This window comes from Ptychodera flava, assembly GCF_041260155.1.
Source record: "Ptychodera flava strain L36383 chromosome 3 unlocalized genomic scaffold, AS_Pfla_20210202 Scaffold_25__1_contigs__length_14229661_pilon, whole genome shotgun sequence".
Lineage (NCBI taxonomy): Eukaryota > Metazoa > Hemichordata > Enteropneusta > Ptychoderidae > Ptychodera > Ptychodera flava.
In genome coordinates this window covers 12,492,646-12,518,455 of record NW_027248279.1, presented here as the reverse complement: position 1 = coordinate 12,518,455, position 25,810 = coordinate 12,492,646, and the positions used below count along the sequence as shown (strand labels likewise).

The following is a 25,810-nucleotide window of genomic DNA, read 5'->3' as shown; positions in this document are numbered from 1 at the left end:
CCCTGGGTTACACACTACCCCTCCAAGTTATGGTCAATACAATTCTTTGTAAGTTTGACCAGACACACACTGTTGCTGCTGTGCCCATCCTTATCGTTCCGGAACTTTTCTCATATGGGTTGACCTTCTCACTACCTGTGTCTCCGTTCCCGTCTCAATGGCAGTAGTCTCTCTTATCAGCGTTTCACCACTGGAAACAGTTGCTTCTTCCTCTCTCAGACTTAAAGTGTCATTGTCCACGGACTCAAAAGCATCTATAGTTTCGTTCATATTGCTTTGCTAAACATCTTGGACACTGGTCTCAGATACACTATTATAACAGAACGAAAAACAGTTCCAACTTTACGAAAAGTGGAGGTGAAATGAGTTTTTTTCTTTAAATCATGGAATCAAATTTTTTCTTTTCAAATTTTCAAAGAAAAGTGCTTGAAAATCCTAACAAAAATTAATGTGGTTTCATTTTTCTATTTTTCTATGAAAAAGAGAGTCCATCTTGATGCAAATATGGCTATGTAACATTTTCTGATGAAAATGTGACCCGAGAAATTACTGCACATGAAATTCATTTTTTTCCAAGGAAAAGTCCACAAAACACATACGTGATTAGCAGTACTTGCCTTATATTATAAAAAATTTCAATTTCAGAGTAAGGTGATTCAGTTTGTCAACCATTGTCGAAAAATTGCAACATTTATACTCTGTTCAACATCTCAACTTTAGTTGACAACACTTCAAAGTCAATAATCTGATTAAACACTACTTATATAGTCAGTTCAAATCTGAACAATTGTTGACGATACTTCACATGGTGAACTCGTCTGTTCTAATGCTATTGGCCATACTCAGTTATGACTGTTTAGACATTTCCTTAATTGAATCACCATCACTAGAGGACAATATGTGTAAATATAGAATGTGTGCACAGATAAAGGTAATAGTGAAATTCTTTGTGGAAAAAACGAAAGTGACAGGCATAAATTACATTCAATTACAATTCATAACCATTTATTGACATATATATATAAGGAATTTAACATTTCAATGAGTACATGTAGTAGTAATATACATTACAAAATATATTCACAAATACATTGTACATTATGTTAAGAGAGCATCTGATTTGAAGAAAAGTCAATGTTTGTGTTACATCAGGTACAAATATATTCAAACAAAATATATCTCAAAATTACAGTTATAATTTGCCATACTTAGATTGAATGCTTTTCTACACTGAGCCATTAGGCTGCATTGACAAACAGCTCTGGAGGGGGATTCCCAAATAACTTCTCAGATTTTTTCAAATACCCCCTAACAAATTTTAAATTAAAATTACAATGTGTTCAAACCCCCTCCCCTCCCTTCTGACTTGCTATAATTTTTAGTCACTCCCAAAGGAAGGCAAAATGTGGCCAATATAATGCTTTGTCTGAAAATATAAAATCATAATGCATGCGAGGCTATTGGGCAAATTATTCAATTTGTTCCCATAAAAACAAGCTATACCTTTACATTTATATGTGTGTGATAATTCATTTAAATGTACTTTGCTTGAATTGGCAGGCAAAAACTGCATATGTGTACAAGAAATGTTGATCCCTATACATTGGAGTCTATGGCAAAACTGTGAATAATTTTTTCCTAATTTAAAACTGCAATATTGGTGCATTTATGGACCTGAATAATTGACATAATTATTAGAAGATGGTAATTACAATGTATATGTGCTTGTGAGTACATGAAATTTCATGTACTCATAAGTACATATAACTATGTCACGCCGCAAATGGAAATGGCTGGAAATGAAAGTGCCAGAAGGTATTTTGAAAGGAATTTGATATTCAATAAATTTTCAAGTCTCCCATCCTTTGCAATGTCAATTTTTTATGATGCCCTGGGCATGTTTAAATTTTTTCAAGTCTTCCCTGAAATCTCCTGCCCTTCACCTCCAGAGGTGTTTATGAATGCAGCCTTAAGTTTAAATTTCAACCCTTCCACCTTACAATTAACATATCATTATTTTTGCAATGTTACAACAATTTAGCAATATCTAGTAGTAATGCTTTCAACAAATTCTCAACAGATAATACATTGTATATACATGCTACTGCAATGTAATTGACTGGTAAAAAGCAGATGATATACAATATACATAGTTCTTAGCAAATGAATGCAAATTTTTAGTGTCTTTGAATTATCATTGTAAGTTGATGGTCCTGATACATGATGATGAACCATACACTGGGTGGCCACAAAGTTAAGTGTAGCACTGGAGACCTACTATACTATTTTCAAATTGAAAGACAGAGTTTTACATCATACTACAAGTGACCTTGCAGCCAGCCTATATAGCTCTACACAGAAGTGTCAGAGAAAAATGAAAACCTAATCATGTAAGAACAAATCTGATACAGAATAAAATGTAATCATGTTGATTGATATGAAGGGGCTTAATCATTACATACAGATACATGTATATGTAGCATCATACTTAAATAAAAAATAATATGGTAACTAATGAATTTGGATTGTAAAAAGTTATAATAATTTTGGAAGGAAATTTGATGAACAAGTCTTTGAACACATACCCCTCTTGTTAAACTGATAAAAACTTCAAAGGGTTTTAAAAGATGAGGAAAATGTACAGTTGTGAATGACAACAAAATGGACTGCAGAGTGCCCTGTGTGGAGTTTCCATAAACAATTAAATTTTCAATTCTGTTTATTAGTCCCTACATGTATGGAAATACATGTTGTGTGCTGTCTACAAGAGAGACACATTGTCTACAAGAGAGAACACATTGTCTCCAATCTACCGTCAAAATATCCTTGCCATGTTACAACAATTAAAAACATCCAACTACACTTGGCTCCTTCAGTTCTAGCCTGAGAAAAACAATAGCCATCTAACGAAGCAAATACCGCAAATGATCTGTTGAAATATTGTGACTGCTTAAGGATTGATGTAAAAAAGTGTTATGTTAACCCTTTTCGTGCCAGACAGGATCACTTCCCCATCAGCCAAGTCAGTAAAAGCGGTATTGAGCCAAAACATGACGTATTTTCACCCACTTGGCTTGATAAAAAAAATCAAGTTTATAGAATTTATGTTTTCAACAGCCTTCAAATGTACAGTATTATGTTAAAATAAATAATTGGAATATGTTGTGTTTCATTATTTTAACCATCTTGACCTGGTGGTGAAATATGGACTTGGCAGGAAAAGGGTTAATGTAAGTAATATCAATTTTCAGAATTGAATAATTTCTGCATGTTTATCATGGCACATTTGCAAAATGTTGAGGATTCAAAGCAATGGCCTTTTCTATTTAAATTTTATTTTTTTTATAAAAGTATATCAATGCTCTCTTTTGACAGTAAGCATACATGTATCAAAGTAAACATGATTTCATCTTTTGTTTTGGTTTACAGAGTTGAAATAATTCAATCATATGTGAGTTGTACATGTACATATACATGTATGGTCCTATCTCAGCCACCAGCAATTAATCAGATTGTGAAGAAAATATTGCACATTAGTACTCTGCCATAGAACAGTGTATAGAATTGAATGAAATCATTTTCTAAATGTGTAACAACAGATCTTGACAAGCTAAAAACCCACAAAAACTAGACTGAATTGAAAAGTCTGAAACTGTACGTAATTAGTAATAGTATTGCCAAACAAATTCCTGTATAACTGCTACATTCTTTTACAATTATGCAAGTACACATCACATAAAAAGCTACATGTATTTAACTACATGTATACAAGTATGAGCTAAAGACACCCCTTAGAGTCCTTGTTTCAATATTCAAAGCAACTGAACCAGTATTTTGTCAGGGGAATTTCTCGTATCTTTGACCATGACTTCAATCTTACTGTACATGTATCAAAAGATGTCAATTTGAATTTTGTTCGCTACATGTATCCATTCTAAAACCAAATTGGAGGAAGGAAAAGGAAAACTCTGTGACAATGTTCTTAAATCAACGAAGTTGAAAACTTCAAACTTTTTGAGTATTTGTAGAATCTACCTAAACTATAGTCCCTTGATTTTCTTTGACATATGATGTAGCTTTTCCATCAAGGGTTTGACTACTTACTCCTCAATATGGTCTTGAAGTCTTGGCAAGTATTCTGGGTCCCATCCGTTTTGTTTCCGTCATCAATCTCTATCAACTCTACACACAATGAAGTACTGTTCATGTGCCCATGTAATTCTTCAGCCTCTATTGTGTTGTTGGTGTCCTCATGGCAATGATCTACAATCAAAGATAATAAAACACACATATTAGTTGAGCCATACAAACCAAACAGCATACAAAATATGTATTGACATGTAATTGAAAGAAAAAACAAAAATATTTAAATTCACTATGTACCATGTGTATAATTACTCTCATTTTCAGTACTGTACACCAGAACATCGTCAGCTCAATTCTGGCTGTCTTCACATTCATGACCATTTCATAGATTTATATCATGACCCCTATGTGACTATGCTTCTATTTTTTGTTTTTGGTGAGGGGTCCAAGGGAAAGTAGATCCAGCAGTTTAGTCAAGGTGTAATAAGCTGTTTGTCTCAAAGCAACTGACACTGGCATTTCAGTACAGTATTATAATTATAGCTGGCTGTCACATGTACCTGTACAGTGTAGTTTTCACTTACTCTTTCATTTAAAACTCCAGAATTACCTTTGCAATTAAAATACCAGAGTATGAAAGACCTACTTATTGCAAGTGTTCAGCATCAAATGTATGTTTGACTGGTACACAACTGTACATGTACTATTTAAGTCTCTTTACATTTGTCAGTTCACATTTAATTCATTTTTCTCTAATCATTTAAATATAACGGAGAGCTCTTTTGTTAGTGTTAAATGAATTTACAAAACATAAAATTTGTATATTGTGAAAGATAATGTGGTACTTTTGGTGAAAATACAGGCAATTATTCAGAGTGCAATCAGTTCAACAAACTTGTGGTAGGGAACATGTAAGAGAAGTGTTAGTTATCAAATGCTTCATTGCACCATGATTGGATTTGTTTAAATGGCAAAGTTCTTGTCAGTTTTCTCAGGAAATTGCAAACTGTACACTACTTTTACATTGACAGTTTGCATCAACATGGCCTAATTAAATTTGAGGTTTAAAAGATACAAATTTTTGTGCATGTCTCTGAAAATCACTGAACTTAGTAAAATTATATGTACTTATAGGTTTCCTAACACAAGGCTAGACGACCTTCAGTGCTGGCAAAATTCTGGTGCCACAATGAATGGCTCTGACTCTGTGAGCTGGAAAATTTCAGTGAAATCCTATATATTTTATATTTCAATACAAGATATTGGCAATGGGAGAAGTGGGCCTGAGAAACGCACATGCATGTACTGTAGAAGCAGAGGTGCAATGTTAAAAGAAAATGTACCTTGGAATTTGCAATATTATACCGTGTATGTCTGTATAATTACACAATGGAGTATAAAAAGCCTGAAGGGCGATGCTGAATGTAATTGAAATGTAAATGTCTACAGTTGAATGTCTGTTGATCAATGGACATGCCTAAAATTTACAAAGTGTCCCTTGGCATAATACATTTCAAAGTAACAACCCCCTCCCCCTCGCCCAAGGACTCCTCCCTTGCTATTTGAAGATTGAGCTTTACTGGTCAATGTTTGTTTGATTTGAACCAAAAGGGTGTTTGGATAAAGATTACAAACTTGACATACCTTTGTATAGGCATGGAAGAGTGTGTGAATGAGATACCTCCACTACACTACATTCCTGGCCGGCCGCAACAGTGAACCGAAGTGGTCAAATTCCTGAGATGAACAAGTATGTCGGTTATACATACACGCTGTTTAAAGTCACGATTCGACTGTGGTCAAAAGTACATGTTGTGTAAGGTGCTTGAGTCTAAAGCCGGCTGTTTTTTCTGCAACTGCACGCCATTATCCATGACCTGGATAAGCAGGTCTGAGCGACGATCCACGCACAGTTCACTGCATAAGCTGTCGCCTTGAAGACTGGTCGAATAAATGTTGAATTGTGCGAATCTTTGACAATGGTATGATACGCAGCATGATCCCTCCACAAAATCGTGCACGCAGCCACTGTGCATGACTACGGTCCCTCCACAAAAACTGTGACATGACTTATGCGTTCCGCCGGTTTCTGTCTGTGTGTCGAGATTCGGTTCATATTTACCTTTTACCTTAGTGAAGGTCAAGGGTCGGGTAGTCCATTGTAAAAAGGGAAGGGCAGTAGGGAACAGATCTTGTACTGCCTGTTAAGCGTTAGGTGTGCATTTCTCTCTTGAGTATAATTCTATTGTATATCACTTACAATCACTACTGTGTTTTCGTCATGTGATATAGTTTCAGCTTTAAGATTGCAATATTTTTTCTGGCGGCATGGCACAAGGAACTGACCCCTACCTATTTTAATAGTATATACAGTTACGTCACAACACACCCAGCTTACATACCAAAGCAGTGCACAGCTGCACTCAAGGACAAAGAAAAAGCGGCTGCAGCGGCTGCGAAGATTATTTTGACCGTGAGAGTAGAAGCGAGATGTCTCAACCATGCCGAAATGCGATGTTTGACTTAGTTTGCTACCTCCATCGTTTGACTCGGGTCACCGATCGTTACTGCACCGGCACACGGCAGGTACTTTTTCCCTTCAATGGAGGTAATCCCCGGAGGTAATCCCAGCGCGTTGGACGATCTGCCTCAAATCATATGAACGTTGTACTTATCGCGGCTAATAACAGCAGCAGCTTTACAAAGGAATGCAATGCAACAATCTGCACTTGAGACGAGAAGGAATACCCGACAAGCTGTAAACAAAACATCGGATGAAACAGTTGAAGGTATAGGCCTAGGTCATCTATTTTGAAGTTAACAAGGGGTCAAACATTTAAACATGCATATTGCATACCTATGGTGCAAGGAGAAACTCATCATTACACGGGGGGGGGGGAGGTGCGGTTTGAGGTGTACCCATCCAAGTTGAGCTTGAAGTTTCCAAAATGTTGAGTAAAAAGGGGGTACCTTTAAGATACTTCACTAATAATATTATAAGCAACATATGCTCACTTTAGCAATTTTGCATTTTACTTAGTGTCAGTGACATCCAAAAACATTAAGGGACACTGTTGCATGAATATTCTAATGCCATAAAATTGTAGGTAAAATAATTTACTCCTTGTCAAGGCTTTGAACAAATTAAGATGAACACTTTCAGGCCAATGTATGTTATGTGCTGCATATAATTTATTCTATTTCAAACTCACAACAGCTTGGTAATTTTACTCCAGTGATATGAACATGGTGGTTGTCATTACAATCGATATGTTACAATGCTTGTCATGAATTTAGTGGAAATTCTGACCCATTGTCATAGCAAGCATACTAAAATATTTGTAACTGCATTGGTGTTAATTGAAACACGAGGCCTCAAATGGAAAATAATAAGTTAACACACTGGAAATGTTTTTACAGGTGTACAGGGAAACAACATGGGTTGAGATGGACGTGCATTATTTATGTCTTTACATTGCAACAGGCATGAACGTGCATACATATGCACATCATAGTCCCTGTATGTACTGTACTACTACATATGTACATATATGTATATTCACATATATATACCGTGCAAATGTGTGAATAGACAGTACAGACAGACAATGAGAAGACAATGATAGAGTGACTGTGTACAGGCATACAGTGTAGCTCTGAAAATTGTGCAAATTTTTCTGTGCAGCACACTTGCATACATAGACATACTATATACGCGCACCTACACACATACACACACAAAGATAATATATATATATATATATATATATATATAATATATATATATATATATATATATATATATATATATATATATATATATATACACGTGTGTGTGTGTGTGTGTTGTGTGTGTAGGTGTGTGATTCCTTAAAACATCTCCTTTGGGAGAATAGCCAGTGTAAAATCTGAGGTCTTTTTCTCGGAAGAAAAAAGGCAAACAGGACAGCACATGTCAAACCAACTTTAACCGAATTCTGGGAACGTGGGTTCAAGTCCTACACGGGTAATTTTTTCAAGGCCCCCAAAAAAATTACAGTGTAGAGACACTCAGATGTAGTTGTGTGACTTTTCTCATTACATGAAATTTCCTCACTACACAACACTGGGGAAACTGCCATATTACAAAACACCTTCACTTTCATGCAGTACAGAAAGACAAACTGATGACAATGATGGGAGGGAGTTTGTAAAGGCATACATTTACAAGTAGCTCTGAGAAATCTTGCAGATTTTCTGTGTAATTAACAGAGGACACACAAGCTGATATACAAACACATGCATATAGACTGTACATTACCAAAATTGGGGAAACTGTTTAACTTGAATTCTAGTCCGGACCAGAATTCATTTGTCAACAATGGCAATGCAGTTTACATATACAAGCTGAATTGACAGGCTTAAAACCCTGCACGCAAACGTACTCATGGGAGTAAGACAAGACAATCTGGCTGAAATTTGGTAAAGTCATAAACATTTAGCATTTCTTGGCCTTTAATGTTTACATTTGAATTCTAGTCTGCACCAGAATTCACTCATCAATAATACACTTTTCACATGTACATTTTCAGTTAAACATGCGTGTTCAGGCTGAAGTGACAGGCTGAATACTGTGTATCTTTAATACCTTAGGAATAGAACATTGCAATAAAAAAGAAGAATAGTAAAAAACCATCACAATTTACAGTTTCTGTACTTGAAATTTATCTTCTATGAATATGAAAACACCTGGTGATCAAAAGATAAGTTTCAAATACTGATATATTATTGGATGGCACTGTATATATGTAGATTTATTCATGTTTGTAAAGAATTTAAGAGGATGTAATTACATATTTTGTAACATTCTTTGAAACCACTTTTGTGACAGTTTTCAAACTTTTTCCTTTATATTCTTTGATATCACTTTCCATTCAGGTGTGGACAAATATATAATTGTTCAAAGGTCAAATGAGAAAGTCTGTGTCAAATCAGACATTATTATTATTAGACTTTGACACACAGAGGATAGATTACTGCTTTAGCACATGATAATTGGGAGGGTGGAACTTTGTCATGCAAAAACACTTGAAGGGTCACGCTTTTGTGTAGCATCACTTTGAAAAGATTTGCCATCCATAGTAATTTCAGTCCAGTCTTTACAAAGATACAAATGTATGTTGTTAATATTTTCTATGTATTTCAAATGATTTTCTATAAATGTATGCAGCCCTGTAAATTTGCATAAATCTTAATGGTCCCATGTGTTTGTAGTTTGTATGATCTTATTTCTGTCAATTTTAATTAAAAAAATACTTTATTTTAACTAGAAATGCATTATCTCTCCTGTTATATGTATTCAATAGTGTAAGCACTATTTTTATTTTAAAGCTATTTATGCACTGCTACACATGGTAAAACCACAACACTCACCAGTAAATTTTGTGTCACTTGAAAGTGAACAGATGACATTAGCTTAAGTTCAACTCCACGCCGCCCTGGAAGATATCCCATAATGCATTGCTGTAAGTCCAACGCTTAAACCGGAAATCGGCTCATTTGGCGTCAAGACACCAAGGCGAGCGGGTCGGCTTCTCTCATCCAGTCTTGCCGCATATGACAAGCAATTGCGATAATGACGAATGCCTTATTCCGAAAATCAGTAAATGACATGCTGTAATCCATCCCCACTTCAGTGACACACATTCCCTAGTCAGTAAATGACAATGGGGCCGCTGGGGTACACCAGGCCTCCCACAAGTATCACGCGGCGTACACAAGTATCAGGTTGTTGTAGCGAATTCGAAGCAAGCAGCTTTTCTCACAGAAACAAGTTTCATAATGTACTCAGTAAAACGTTGTCAGGTACATGTAACATGAAAAGTACTGAAGGTCGAAGTGACCAAGGCACCGGGATTGATCTGACCACAAACAACAACAAGAGGGTGTGAATACTTGGGTCGAAATGGACAGGGGTCGAGGTTACCTGCTGCCCCGGCCCCAAGCTGCAGCCCTGGCTATGTTTACATAAGGCGTCCACATTTTAGAAAATCACTAAAAGTGGGCAGAAATAAAGCCCCCTTACGTCAAAATGCTAGGGGTCGATAGGGGTCGGCTGACAGTTTGACACATTTCGTACCATTAAGAGTCGAATGATATTACATTGGGTTGACCATACAAATTTTATCGAAAAACGTCCTTGGAAAAGTGAATGCGTGGGATGTTTGACCAAACTTTACAAAGCATCAATTTTTCGATCAAAAAATTCATGCGTAGAACTAATGGAAATTCGTAAAAAATACCACTACCTTGTACATCAGGCAATAAAACACTGATGGTGTGAAATGAGTTTACTAGAAATTACATAGTGGCTCTGAAATTAGTTTGAAAGTTTAGCGTATTTACCGCTATATCGCTAGATGGCCGTCATTTGTGAAGGGAAGATGAAGTGGTGAATTCTGGATATCTTCCAGGGTGGCATGGTCCAACTCAGAGCGAACAATAGCATAGGCATGGTGAGCTTCAAAATGTCAACTAATGTTGAACTTGAACTTGAACTTCAAAGTGAACAAAAGTTGAGTTACCTTAGGCACGGTTGGATTCCAATGTCAACAAAAGTTGAACTTGAACTTCAAAGTGAACAAAAGTTGAGTTACCTTAGGCACGGTTGGATTCCAAATATCAACAAAAGTTGAACTTGAACTTCAAAGTGAACAAAAGTTGAGATGGCTAGGGTAATTGTACCATGGGCTTTCTAAATGTACACTTTTGTCAGCTGACAAGCTTATTGGACAGAAATTTTGTAAAAAATGCACAAAATAGAGGAGTTGCTTCATTTAACATCCAGTCTTCGCAAATTATAATGAAAAATGAGAGAAAATAATTGTAGTCAATTGTATAAGAGGATTTTTTCTTTAAAAATCTGCAAACTACCTTGAGCAATTTGATGCATGCAAGTTTTCTTTGCAAAAATGTAAGTACAGGTGGGTTTCATTATTAAAAAAAATTATTTCAGAGAAAATTAATGAGGTGTGTTGGTATCTAAAATGTGCAAATTCATTGGTCAGTTTTTTCCTTCATTTTCATGCCATTCACAAGAGGTAAATTTATGTACATCACCAAAATTATTTTTTTCTCTGTGAAAATGGAAATTGTATCTTTGTGTCAAAATATGGCAATCTTGTCAAATGCAAAGAAAAATTAAAGTTATTTAACACAAATTCAAGAATTCACAATTTTGGAGATAAATTATCCAAAACAAGCAATCAAATGCCGCTACTTTTCCATTTTTCACATGAAATTGAGAAAAACCTGACTTTTTCGTAAGTGGGAACTCTTTTTCGTTCTGTTTTATGTAGTCTCTGTTCACATTCGTGAATTCTTCAAATGTCTTCTCTATATGTGTAGTAGGTACAAACTCTGGTGCAGTGTGTCTCAGCTCAACATTGGAACTTATTAGCTGGTCAGTACTGCGTATATTGTTCTCTGAAAAGATTCCAACTTGACCATTTCTGTATTCAGACTGTAATCTGTCACATCCTGTATATCCAAGCCAATAAACTTGTTCACCGTCACTGTCAGATGACACAATTTCACTACTTGAACTGGTGGTCTTTTGTTTCTGACAAGATTGACTTGTACAGTTTCCTCATCGGTCGCATAAAATAAGACATAGGTAGTGGTCCACAGGGTAACAACAAATCGCGATGCAAAGTTCTGGTCACCTGTTTTCCTGATTCTGGTCTCATTTTGTACACAGGGATATCATGGTTGACTTGGCGAACCACAATATACACAGTTTTGTCCCAACGATCTGCAATTTTGTGCTTTCTCCTCACACCAACATTACGAACCAATACTCGATCACCAGGTTTCAACAGATCACCTTGAGCTTTGGCATCATAGCTTTGGCATCATATCTCCTCTTGTTGGCTTGTTGCTGTTATCTAGCCTCTTTTGAATCTAACTCATACGCCACTTGAAGTCTCTCTTGAAACTTACTGACATAGCATTACGGGAAGGTTCATTGACTTAGGAATACCCTACTTCCCTACTTAGTTATCAGAGGATCAATTTCATAGACCTACCTTTCCTGCAATGGCACTACAATGGCACCAGCTGGATAAGATAAACATAATAATGGAACATTCACACCTTAGCGGGATTAAAAATCTTCTGTTTGTCACCTGATTTGGTCAGGCAAGGACCCAGGTTTCAGGTAACATGCAATTTAATGAAGTCTTTCCCTAATGGTATTCAACACAGTCTTCTACCTCATCTAAAGGATAAAAACCACGATATACATCAACTGGAAGTCTCGAATGATGACCGTATATCAGAAAATATGGTGAGAAACCAGTACTCTCTCCTCTAGTACAATATATGCATGTACCATTGAACTAATGTACTTCTTCCAATCTTGTTTTTTATCCTCATCTAAGGTACCCAACATATCCATTAGTTCTGTTAAACCTTTCACATTGAGAATCTCCTTGCCGATTATTATGTTTGTTATGGATTTCTTCACACCTACCATCTTACACAGCTCCTGGATTACCTTGACTCGATAGAAGCAGCCGAACAGGGAAATCATAATGTATCAAAAGTGTTCCATCAGTGCATTTGCTGTAGTCTTGGTATCTGATCTTTCGTAGGTATAGCAAAGGCATACCGCATGAAGAGGGGTGCTGTATGTGTTTGCTTTATTTCACATGTGTCCGGGACGAATTTCAGCGGCTTATGGCCACCTTTGCCCTCATTTACATTCCAAGGTGAAATTGATGAAAAGTACCTGCTTAAGAGAGTGTGCTGTATACGTAGCTTTATTTCACGTTTGTGGGGGCTTAATATCAGCCGTATATGGCCACCTTGCCCTGTGTGTTTATTGTTTGAAGATATGTCCCTTTGCTCAGAGGGAAATGTAATTAGATATATGTATATATAAAGCCTTTGCAAAGCAGTGAATTATCAGAGTAAACATAGACATTTACATATACTGTGACACTGATATCAAATGTGGAATTTGTCAGCTATGTCGTCAAACTAGGAAATTTGACTACCTTTGACAGGTACTTTATCTACCGTTCAAGACTGCTTTTTGGTAGAGTGATGGCCGGTTTGGCTAAAATTGGCCTTAACTATGACAGCTGAATCACTGTCGGAAAAACTGTGTCATGTAAGAACACCGTTAGATGATTTTCAGAAGAAGTAGTGTTTGCTTCGCAAAAAATAGTTTTCTGATAACGTTGAATTGGGCAACTGTAGAATTATATCAAAATTATCTTATGCATAGAAAAATTGATGTTACGTTTTATTTTCTTCAACTAGATATTTTGGACAAGGCGCTCTTTCATTGGTGAGTCCATCGATCCTCCTCCTTTCCAAAAGGCAGAAAAGAAAATAGAAAACTGGTTGATCTATTTAATAAGCTTCATGACACTGCCTATTTATGTGAAAACCGCTACGACGTATTGGTGTACCTGCTCACAAAGACGAATTGTACAGCCTTGGCAATGCAGGTCGAAGTCAGATATGATATGGGATTCGATACGTATGTCAGTCATGACAATCTAAAAGAAGAGGTTGATCGTAGAAAGCCACAGAGAAGAAAAGGTAATTCACTTATTTATTTATTTATTTATTTATTTATTTATTTATTTATTTATTTATTTATTTATTTATTTATTTATTTATTTATTTATTTATTTATTTTTCGTGCGTAACATGTTGGACTAAAATGTAACATCAAATGAAGCATTGGTGCCTAATATTTTGAGTTCAACATTTCAATTAAGATGTGAGTCAAGCCAAAAATAAAGTCTATTGAAGAAATCTATGTTAATGTTCAAGTGGTATGTAAACAGCCGACATGAAAAGCAAAAAGGCGCCTACATGTCAATACATGGCCCTTGAAAAAATATCCTGTCATCGTTTTTCCAGTGGTTACCTGTCGCTTATAAGGAAGGTATACCTAGAAACTTTGAGTGCCTTATTTACCTTATCATTAACATTATATTTGAGTAGCCGTCTTTTGATCATCTCTGACTTCACATATTTCACAACTACAACAACAAGAAATATTAAATAAAGAAGTGTATAATTGACATCATCTGAATAATAAAGGGTCTGATTTTCACGAAAATCTGAGCACAGGGGTAATTATTGACAAAACGATGAAAAAGATTGTCTGTTTTGATGTCGATATTTCCATTGCAACCATTTAAGAGTTAGAGTTTCCTGCACATTCACATCGTGATCATACAAAAAAACAAGCATGGTGGCATATGTTTGAATGCATAAAACTCGAGGGCCGACATTTTATTGTTGTAATCATTTTTTTTTCTATTACATGCTTTTTTAATGCTTGGAATTTTAAATCGTGTTAAAGTTTTTGTTTACATGCCACCTTCGACACTTGTGTCAGTGTTATACACGTTTTCAATTTTTACTGTGTCTTAATCAACGAAAATTATTCGAGAACTAAGGATATTTTGAGATCCGTAATTGCACATTTGCAGCTATCGTTTCTTAAAGGTATGTTTGGTATATACAAATATTAAGGTTATCAACAAAATGTGCATCAAGGGATGTAGCTAACATTGTAAGTAGCCAAAAGTTTAGGTACCATGTACTTGGTCGATACATGAGGTGAGTTTAGCACGCTTCATGTTTTTCATCCTGTGTGAAAGCAATCAGTCATGTCGCAGCTATTTTATAATAGGCTTTATTGCGATAGTAGGGAATGTCATAAATTCTTTAAGCCTCAAACTTAAAATAATCATCATCATCATCATCATTATCATCATCACCATCACCATGACCACCAAAATCATCATCATCATCATCATCATCATCATCATCATCATTATTATTATTATTATTATTATTATTATTTATTATTATTATTATATTATTATTATTACAAGTTTAGGGGCTATAAGTATTATATAGAAATGTAATAACACTAGTTCATTGAAGCTCTGGGAATTCTGAAAAAGAGGTGTTGTTTATTTTAATTTTGTCAAAAGGGGTGACTTCTAATTGTTGTACGTGCAGCGCAGAATTATACATAATACTGTACGGAGAGAGGGATATCATTAGGCCAAGGAGTAATTAAATGCTTGTCGGAAAAGTGACACTAAGCAGTTTAAAGCGATACCCAGCAGGCCCAGACTTTTAACTTGTGTGCGAACTTCATAGATACACATTCAATCGGAAGCCACAGAACAGCGCCACAAACGGCAAAAATTAGACGAGGCACCTTTTTCATCATATAGGCAGAAATCATGTATTATTGCCTTATTTGTATTGTACGGTGATTGTTTTAACTGCACAATGGCAAATTAACTGTAATGTTATTAAAAATTACTTCAAACCATAACATAAATGATCAAAACAGGCACGTGCATAAAGAATAAACATTTTTATTATTTCTTGAAGTGACAAGACTCAAATAAATTACATGTACCGGTAACAAAGTTTCGGGCAAACATCTTTTACAAACTCTCTGAATATCAAAAGTAACTTATCCCACAAAGTTGCATTTTAAAAAAAGGACAAATAAAGAGCTAAACAAAAAATATAGGAAACGAAAAGGAAAGGTACACAGAAACTGAAAATATACAAATTGAAATGATCAAATACGTTTATTTTAAATAGAATCTGAAAATACAAACAAAATTAAAAAATGAGAAATACTTGAAACCAAACGGACACCTTGCAACTTCCAGAGTCGTTGTATTCTGTAAATAGATAAGCAAAACAAGGTTATTTACATCTGTACTTGTTAGTATATTATACTAAATCATAATGAAAGAATTTAGAATTATTCATTCTTATTTTCATGCTAAAAATTTAACTTTTCCGATGATATTTCATGTAAGATAAAACTGATGGAAGTTTCATTTGAACATGTGAAAACATCCTAAAATGGTAAGTTTACATTTAATTCATTTTTCATATACTGAACTCACCATAAAGATGACTTTTCAAGCATCAATTTTAAATTGAACAAGTCGTTGATGACACAGTCCCCACTTGTTCATTGGTACTTTAATTACAAGTCCTCAGAGAGGATAGAGTCCGCTTCATTAATTATGTCTATGATAAAAATACTGTGATACAGATGGCGCTAAATGGCCAAGAATGAGTTCCACGGTGGTGAAAACATAAAACCAATGTAGGCCGCCATCCTAATTACAAAAGGTCATTAAATGAGTCAATTAGTAATGAATCAACATGATGTTGCCGAATATTTTTGCATACTATCCTAACATTAATAGATTATCACTGGTACCATGTTTCATAAAGTTTGATGCAGTATTACAAACTATGAGATCAACATCTGTACCGAGTTTCATCAAATTTGACGCAGTATTTGTGGATATATATCTCTAGGAATGTTCATTAAATTAGCAATTACACATTATTAAAAATTACACTGATAAATGCCTTTTTCATTGTTAAAGCAATGTAAGCTTAACATCTGTACCAAGTTTCATGAAATCTGATGCAGTATTTCTCGACATATCAGTCTAATTATGAAACTTAGGTAATTGACATGATACTGCTACATGCCGTTCAACAAATCGATGTGCATATGTATGACATAGGTCAATGTCCTTATACCAACTTTGAATGATACTGGTGGAAAGATGTCTCAGTTATGGCTCTGTACATGAAAAGATCGAACAAAATGGCCGCCATGCAGCCATATTTAATCTTACTGTCCAAAAAATCTATATGCATGTGTATGCCATAAGTCAATGTCCATGTACCAACTTTGAATAAATCGGTTGAGACTTGCCAGAGTTAGGGCTTTCAACATGAAAAAAAAAACGTAACAAAAGGCCGCCATGTGGTCATATTGGATCATATCGTGAAACAAATCGACATACATATGTATAACATGAGTCAATGTCCTTGTAACAACTTTGAATAAATCGGTTGAGGTATGATTGAGTAATTGCTCTGTACATGAAAAAATTGTAACAAAATGGTGGCATGGCAGCCATATCGTGTTCATATGTATGACATAGGTCAAAGTCCTTGTACAAAGTTTGAATAAAATCCATTAAGACGGGCCTGAGTTATGACTAAGGACATGAAAAAATTGTAACAAAATGGCTGCCTTGCGGCCATATTGGATCATATCATGAAACAAATTGACATGCATATGTATGATATAGGTAATGGTCCTTGTACCGACTTTGAATAAAATTGGTTGAGATATGTCTGAGTTATAGCTCCGTACATGACAAAATTGTAATAAGATTGCCGCATGGCAGCCATATTGGATAATGTTGTGAAACAAATTGATTTGCATATGTATGATGAAGGTCAATGTCCTTGTACCAACTTTCAATAAAATCGGTTGAAAAATGTCGGAGTTATGGCTCTGTACATAAAAAAAAATGAAATAAAATGGCCGCACGGCGGCCATATTGGATCATATCACAAAACAAATCGACGTGTATATGTATAATATTCGCAATCATACCAATCCATAATCCAATGACAGTAGGTCGTACTTCGGAAGACAATAGTTGTAAACATAGACACAAAACAGCACAGAACAGACAGCAAATAGACGGCACACAAACAAAGTCACATTCATGAAAGAAAGATATATGGACCTCTGGCCAGAAGACCAAGAAGTGATGTCAGGTGTTTCGAAAATAGTAAGCGCATCCTGCCCCACATGTGGCACCTGCCACATATCAATCTATAAGTCAGATAGGTAGTGGTCACTAACTATGGCCCAATGTCCCGATGCCATCAGTGATCATTTGTCGAAGAGAGATATTGTATTTATCTACCAGCTTACGATACCTGCCAAAAAGCGTTTGAATGTAGAGACAAGTCTTGCTCTGGTGTAACCTTGATTTAATAGTTTGTAAGAGAGATGGCCATGTCCTCTCTACAAAATCACCATATGAACTGCATGCTCTAGCATATCGAATAAGCTGGGAAATGTATACCCCATAAGCTGGTGAGAGTGGAATATTACTTATGAGGTGTGGAAAGTTGAAATCATCTCTCTTGTCATATAGCCTAGTAGAAGGTGACCATTAGAGTCAAATTCAAGTAAAATGTCCAGATATGAAGCAGAAAAGGCCGTTTCTGTAGTTTCTTTAATCTCCAATTCTGGAGGATAAATCATAGCGAGATATTTACTGAATTCAGAGATATTCATAGAAATAACATCGTCTATGTATCTATATGTTAGATTGAAAGTTCGAGCTACAGAGACCTTTTCTGTTTAATTAAGTTCTGGATAAATTCTGCCTCATATGAGAACAGAAATAAGTCTGCAAGCAAGGGAGCACAGTTAGTGCCCATAGGAATGCCTATACACTGTTGGAAATGTGCCCTCCAAATTTTACAAATATGTTGTCGATGAGGAAATCAAGCATACTGATAATGTCTTTCTTCGGTATAAAACACTTTAGCATTAGTAGTATTTTAAACAAAATATGTAGTATTATACCTTAATACTACATATTGTAACGGCGTGAACCGTTTTTGTAGTGCATATATCAAGTAATCTTGTACCAAGTTTGAATGAAATCGCTCCATGTATCTCTGAGATATCTGCGTGAACGGACGGATGCATGGACGGACAAACGCACACACTGACACACGCACGGACATGACCAAACCTATAGTCCCCGCGGACGGTATCTGTGGGGACTAAAAATACAAGCATCAATTTAGTAAAAATATGATTCATAGAAAGAACCAGATTTCAATGTTTTTATTTACATATTTGTTTGTTATTGACTTAATTAATTTGTTCTTTACATGTTTATTTTATCATGATTTATCTTTACTTTTATCACTATGGCCATCATTATTTCACGTTGCTTATTTGGTTCTGTATGAACCCCTTTGTGTTTTTGGCACTTTCACATGACTGGGATTGGTCATCACATTATGCTCCCTTACCATAAGTTCTAATTTCTTTAAACCATTATGGCCAGGTACTTTACTATACCGGTCCATTCCCTTCCTAATCTCATGATGGATACTCTCTACACCGTTCTGTGAGGAAACCAAAGCCAAACCCTGTATCTGAGGGACGACATGATCTTCTAACATATGCATTTTGGGGGTACACTTTCATTAGGAAAGTGTTCTCTGTAATATGCCATTAAATGTGATATGTTTGAACTGAGAATGCTAATATATTCATCTGACATTCTATTGCTTGTACTCTAAAGATTATGGCAGGCTGCAAATTTTGAAAATATTGGCTTATACAGACCACAAATGTGTGCAGCCTGTTCATTCAGCTATGGGCATATTCTTGCTGTGGTCCTGATGACGCTCTTGCACAACGTTTGAATGTTTTCTTCCTGAAACACAAAAAATAAAAAAAGGATATGATAACTTTCTTTCAAAGAAGCAAACAGAGTTGTTTCACTGAAAGTAGTCAAAAATAATGTAGACGAAATACATCTTCTGTAGTATATATAACACACAATAAATCTGACTCTGGAAGCTTGAAAATCATGACAAGCAGAATATTGAACCTTTAATGACCTTAGCAACAAAACAGTGTACAGTTGTAAAACACATACTTTACAGCACTTGTTCACATGATTTCTGATGAATGCCTGTCCGTGGTAAGAATGACGTCCAACACCAAATGACTGTAGAGCTTGGTCAATACCGCGGACTACAAAACCACATTGTTTTGGCAGTTTCGCTTTTACGTCTGTAGCTTCAGATATCTAAGAAAACAAAGATAAACACTGTGTTGTCTGGAAAGTATTGACTGCACTACAAATGTGCACAAGCCAAAATTCTGAAAATGCAGCATAGACATGACTGTGCACTTGAGATTTATAATGTTATTGCTTATCATCACACAAATGATCTTACTTCTTGTATCAATATGCCATTTTCAAAGATGAAGGAGACCCTCTGAGATCTCAGGTTGCTAGACAGGTTATCTGTGGGTGTTCTCACATGATACAGGAAATTTCACACCATGCTAAACAAACATTACATGTTTATTTAACATGGCAACTATTCAAGTTTGATAAAAAGTTTGACTTGGCTAGCAACTCACTGCCACTGAAATTAATTGTGTCTCACAAGATTTCAAATTACACAAAATCATGTATTTTTATTTTGTTAATGTAGTATGGTCTTCTATTCATAAATACTAACCTTCCTGTCAGCTTCTTCACTGAGTTCCTGCACTTTCTCCTGGGCTTTTTTAACTTTGCCCAAGGTCATTAGTGGCGGTCTGCCATCATCTTCACTGTTGTCGTCATCATCATCATCATCATCATCATCATCATCATTGTCACAGTCATCATCAGCAAGGAGAGCCTTTTCAACACTATCAGCCAAGGTCTTAGCTTCTTCTTGGAGTTCTTTCGCTTCACACTGTAATGTCTCGACTTGTTTCAACATGGCCACATATGTGTCAAATCCAGCAGGCTTCAGCACGGGTTCATCAATGTCATCATCTCTCTCCAGAGTCGTGATGATCTTGATATCCAGTACTGCACAGCTAGCTTCCATCATGGTGAAAAACTTTTAAAACAAGCCAGGACTGATGTGCAACCCTGGGACTGCAACCTGTGATAAAATATAAGGGTTAGCACATGTATCTTTTACTTTTAATGTATGACAATATCTTGTAACGTTCATACCTACCTATTTATGAAGAAAACACTACATACAAATATACAACAACTAGATTGATCACAAATGCTGACATATGTGCTGGCTTCATTGTCAACTTGTTTTCCATATAGCTTCACTAATAAACTTCTATTTGTGCACACCGTTATGAACATAGTGGCATGCATACATGTAGATAGGTCACAGGGTGGTCTGTTGAACTTTTCAGAGAAAGGTAAAGTGAACTGATTGAAACAGAACAGAGCTAATATGTTTAGTTGGTCAATGGAAGCAAACAACATAGTGGATTGAATTGATTAGTTCATACTCTGTGCAGTGGTACATTGAAAAGTGGCTTTGTGACACTATTGTAGTGCTGCATGGCATGCCTTAGGTGTCCACCAGTTGAAAGAATTCACTGTGACATTTTCTGATATCATCAAGGTTTCTCTTCGTCATTGATGACAATGGTTGTTCCTCCTTCGGCAACTGTGTGTGCTTGTTCCTGCTGATCACACAGCATACGCAAAAATATTTCCCTAAAATATTTCAATGTGAGGAAGACAAGGAACAAAATCATAGGTAAAACTGAAGTGTACACAATAAACTGCCTGTCCTGTCAGTGCCTCAACTTTTCTTATGTATAAATCATAGCATGCAAGTATACATTTCATACCATTTGGTCCAGACAATCCATAACTCTTGGCCAGATACTCATAATCTCCCATCATCCGTGCTAATAGTGTCTTGTCCCTGAAATAAATCAAAGTGGAATGTAAGACAATTGTCCACACCATTCTAAATTAATGCCCATGTTCTACACATCAATGCATTTTGTACATGCAAGAAAACAACTTTGCCTTTTGTACTATTTAATGTAGGTATCATATTTATGTTGCATAAGTTTGATCAGATTTGCACATTGTTTTTCAGATTTTTGGATCAGCAGTATAATGAATGTATTAAACTTGGATAACCAATATGTTTGTATCTTAAGTTCTAAATATTGTACCAAAATAGATATACGGTACAATCTGTTCATTGTTTAGTAAAACACAGTATGCATGCTTAGACTTACTTCCACTTTGTACCATCCAGTTTGTCTACCTGACCTCTGTTAACAGCTAAAGCTATTTCTAAATTGTAATAGGAATCAGGTGCTGCAAATGTACTCCAAATCACTGTATTATCTGCTACATTTGGATTACTGATGTTAGCAACTTGGTTAAACCATTCTCATGGTTCCCTGACCCTTGTCCCCACCTAACTTTATTCAAATTTCACTGGTAGGTATTGTATCATGCCAGGTAAGTTTGCTGGACCTGAAGACAAATATGAACAAGATGCAAAAACAACAGTAACACATATATTCAGTAATATGTGACAACAAGATTACTTATCCACAGTCTTTCTCTACATGATCATAATAGAGTTTGCACACAATCCCAAAAGTCTGACTGCAAGCCTGCTGTCCCAATATTAATACTCATGTGCTTATATAAGAGCATATAAGAACAATCTAGAACTTTTATTGACATGCTAATTACTGTTCTAAAATTCTCTCTCTTACACAACTAATTAAATTTCCAGAAAATTCCAAACATGACTAATTAAATTCATGGTTGTGAGGTCAAGAAGGACAGTGACCTTGATGAGTGTGGGGGAAAATGACCTGCATAACATACCTCACTTCCAATATTCACATGCCATGCCTTGAAGTAACGCCGTAATTTCCTCTTGGCAGCCCATGTTGTTCCCATAGCAACTTTCAAGTGAAGGCCAGCACCTGGAGGTATGTCAGGAGTGAGTCCCAAGATCTGGAGGATTTTCCTTCTTGTCCTTTTGTTGGTGTCTCACCTCCTCTCACTCAGCTGCAGCATCACATCACCACCACTGACAATGTCTCTCCTCTGACTTAACTGCAACACCCTCTGACGTCTTGTCCTAGTGCTAGCTTCTGAGGTTGTTTTTCGTGGCTTTGGTGTATATGTTAAACACAATGGCTGAAAAAAATCACACCAAAAATTGAAAAACCAAATTTATCTTTCAAAAGTATATGTGGGTGATAAATTCATGAAATTGGACTAGCTCATTACTTGATGAAATTAATTTGTTGAACCACTACCAGGTCACACATGTACTACAAAACCAAATAAATGTTATTACAAATACAAATTTACAAATTATCATATTCCATGATAGCTTTATCAGAAGAATTTTCTCCAAAATCTAACTGTATATTGATATGTGGGTATAGATCAGCAAGAGTAATGCTGGTAAAAAACTCACCTGGCCCTTGGTTTTAACCTTTATCAAACTATCATCACTTCTGTTTGCTTCTATTTTTTTCTTGACAAATGTTGTTGCCATTTCTTCATACTGTAGCAGCATATGCACCGCTGATACATTCTGCAATACAATTTCTGCGGCCTTCACTGCACATATATTGTTCTGCCTATCCCTTGATGTTTCATCATTTGATGTCTTGGTATTGATTGTGTCAGAATGGGGACTGGGGTAGGGTGGCTTCTGAAGGGAAATGGGCTCACTGACGAGTAGCAGTGGTCTCCAGCAATGGACTGTAAACACACTGTTCCGTGTTGTGTTGCAGATCTTGCAGTGGCACAATTGACTTACAACCGACATTCCCATAATCACATGTGACTATGGCATTTGATAGCATGTTTGAAAAAGCAATGGTGGGACTTACAATAGATTCACACATAATAGAGAGACGGCACACAGGACAGGACGAAGAAACTTGCAACCACTGACACAAACATTCAGCACAAAACACATGTGGTCCATCACACAAAAGTTGTATTACTTCCATCTATTATGTCTTTGCAAAGGTGACACTCCATTTCTTCAATGAGATCATTGAACCTCTGTCTCTGCAAGGGAATGAATCTTCTCATCTTTTTTCCTGTCCCTCTGTTTTACAGCTGCTGTTAGATTTGTACTGCCATGAGTTTCACTCTGTAGTTTCCCGTCTTTCCTGTCTCCTTGCCAGTGATACCAGAAATGTCACTGCCTTGGTATTGACTTGGTCTGCCCCTGTTTGTTTTACTGTCTTTTTTTTTCTTTCCTGCCTTACACAATGCATCACACACCGCACATCTCCGTACTCTACAGTGTCTGGACCATTTCACTACGTGTGTCCCTGGCCGATAGGTTTTGTTATTGCTTTCTGCCTGCTGCCATGAAGCAATGACTCTCTTACAGAGACAACAAAAATTGGACGGGTGAACGTCAGAATGTCTTCACTAAAACTGTACTCTGAAACAATTCTTTAACTCCACGATAAAATTGGAGCATGGATAACTTGTGCCATTTATTTTCCGTGCACAAATACGAGACTGGTTTTTTAGCACACGAGCATGAATTCGAATAACATTTTCACAGTCTAGGCCAACAGACGATTGAAAAAGGCGCCAGAAAATATGCCAGTGTGTAAACAAACCCGTTACCAGGGAGACATGCGTGATGGTCCGAAAAACTATGCTCAACTGCAACGCACATGGACGTAAATAAAAAACCCACACGCATAAAAAATAACCCATGACAAATCTACGCCATGAAATGTACAGATTAAATCACTGCGGACACGGTTAAATCGGTTTCAATCTTGTTAAAATAGATTTACTTAAAATCTGAACCTCGTAAATTACACAACACATTAATGAAAATACTTACAGACCACCATGTTATCAAGTTGTCCGTGCTGAGAAACTTCTCCTGCAAATATCGCGAGGTCAAAGGTAAACTAGCGATAAACATCCAGCTATGCTGAGTATGCCACCTTGTTAATTGAGAACAGCTTTCACTATCACATTTGAATGCATTTTTAAAAATGTTTATGGGTCAGAATTCGAGGAACAACACGCGCACGGTGAGCGATCGTCTCGGTATGCACACAATACGATGGCCGCCATCACTGAGAGTGTGTTCGGCTGTTCGTTATTTGTTTGCTCAACCTAAGTTGCCAAGTCGGCCGCGCCGGAAGCAAAACACAGGTGACGTAGTCTGCCAGTATGAGCATGCGCAATTGAGCCTGCGAGCGCGAAAATGTGTATAGTACCGTACGCGTAGAACTGTCTCGTGCTATCATGTCGTTGAGCTTTAACATGTGTGCATGTTGACAGAAACTGGAATTACTGCAGAGAATACTTTCCAGGACATCACATGTAAGTCTCTAAGGTACCAAGGAGGACGTTTAGGAAATCCTTTTCAGAAAGTTCACGCCGCCTGTGGCCATTTTGTGGAGTATAAGCTACCGTAAAATACGTACCTGCACTGGCTGCAGCGTATACAATATTTCTACTGTACAGTGCACATATTGCCGGATGATATGCGATGGAATTTTGCGTTTCACGTCGTTCAATCGTTCAGATGGAAATACCGCCCTTCTCCAAACTTTGAAAAAAAAGGTGACAGGTTTGGAATGCTAACTCTTGTATATCAAGAATGACGTAATTTAATGAGAAGACATTTGTATTCGAGCACGGCTACAGTTTTTGATTCGAAAACTCTCATCATGGACCGTGGTTGTATTCAACAATCGAGAGGGTTAGGTGAGTCGAACTTTTTCCTATGTCCATGTAGCACTTGTGCAAAAATAAGCGAATCCACAGGCCTTTGGCGAATCAATGAATGCGTTTTTCACCAAGCTGAAAGGTTGAAAGATCAGTCCGTCACTTTGGGACGAGGTAGATAAATGCAGTCAAACCCAGCTGGGCACATAATGTGACTTTGTTCTGGAAATTACGAAGACGACCAGCCGTGCGGTGGAACTTTGCAACAAAGTTTCAATATCTGAACTGACTACTTGAATGACAGGCACAGGAAACGATGGCCAATAAAACGCATTCTCGTTGCATTTTGATAATAGTGTATCAATCACAATGACACAGAAATTATGCCTCCTCCGGCAGAAGGGCAGTGGCCAATTTTTAGCCCTGCTACAGTATGTCTCTGAGAGTGAAACGGGTTGTTAATAGGTCACAAAACTTTTGAGTCCCACTGTCGTCCATTATACCTGTTTCCTTGGGTATTAAAGGTGTGCAAGTATACACATCAAAAGACTAGAAAATTCACTTCATGGGCA

At 36.5% G+C, this 25,810-nt stretch overlaps 1 protein-coding gene and 1 long non-coding RNA gene across 5 annotated transcripts; both read right to left on the bottom strand.

The window, feature by feature from the left end:
• Nucleotides 1–4,075: 4,075 nt before the first annotated feature.
• LOC139125620 (uncharacterized) lies at nucleotides 4,076–7,112 on the bottom strand. Its single transcript, XR_011550304.1, has 2 exons — nucleotides 5,731–7,112; nucleotides 4,076–4,263 (listed from the first exon to the last, which is right to left on the bottom strand). It is a non-coding gene; the product is annotated as an uncharacterized lncRNA (long non-coding RNA).
• An 11,633-nt stretch (nucleotides 7,113–18,745) lies between these two features.
• On the bottom strand, nucleotides 18,746–22,930 carry LOC139125365 (uncharacterized). Of its 4 annotated transcripts, XM_070691454.1 has the most exons (6): nucleotides 22,389–22,930; nucleotides 21,380–21,456; nucleotides 20,242–20,658; nucleotides 19,647–19,799; nucleotides 19,331–19,421; nucleotides 18,746–19,107 (listed from the first exon to the last, which is right to left on the bottom strand). In XM_070691454.1, exons 3-5 carry the CDS (start codon nucleotides 20,602–20,604, stop codon nucleotides 19,359–19,361), a joined length of 579 nt encoding a protein of 192 aa, XP_070547555.1. In that variant the 5' UTR covers nucleotides 20,605–20,658; nucleotides 21,380–21,456; nucleotides 22,389–22,930; the 3' UTR covers nucleotides 18,746–19,107; nucleotides 19,331–19,358. The 4 variants fall into 4 exon arrangements, with proteins under 4 accessions (XP_070547555.1, XP_070547554.1, XP_070547556.1 ...); XM_070691453.1 differs by lacking the exons at nucleotides 18,746–19,107; nucleotides 22,389–22,930 and adding an exon at nucleotides 21,782–21,916 and having other exon boundaries at nucleotides 19,180–19,421; XM_070691455.1 differs by lacking the exons at nucleotides 18,746–19,107; nucleotides 19,647–19,799 and having other exon boundaries at nucleotides 19,180–19,421.
• Nucleotides 22,931–25,810: the final 2,880 nt, after the last annotated feature.

Bases quoted from the DNA above. Each gene is read 5' to 3' on its own strand.
- LOC139125365 (XM_070691454.1), bottom strand. From the start codon at position 20,604: ATGATGGAAGCTAGCTGTGCAGTACTGGATATCAAGATCATCACGACT. The intron at 19,800-20,241 runs GTTAGTATTTAT...TTGTTTTCTTAG, and splicing joins GTGAAGAAGCTGACAGGAAG to ATATCTGAAGCTACAGACGT. The intron at 19,422-19,646 runs GTATGTGTTTTA...TTTGTGTTTCAG, and splicing joins ATGTGAACAAGTGCTGTAAA to GAAGAAAACATTCAAACGTT.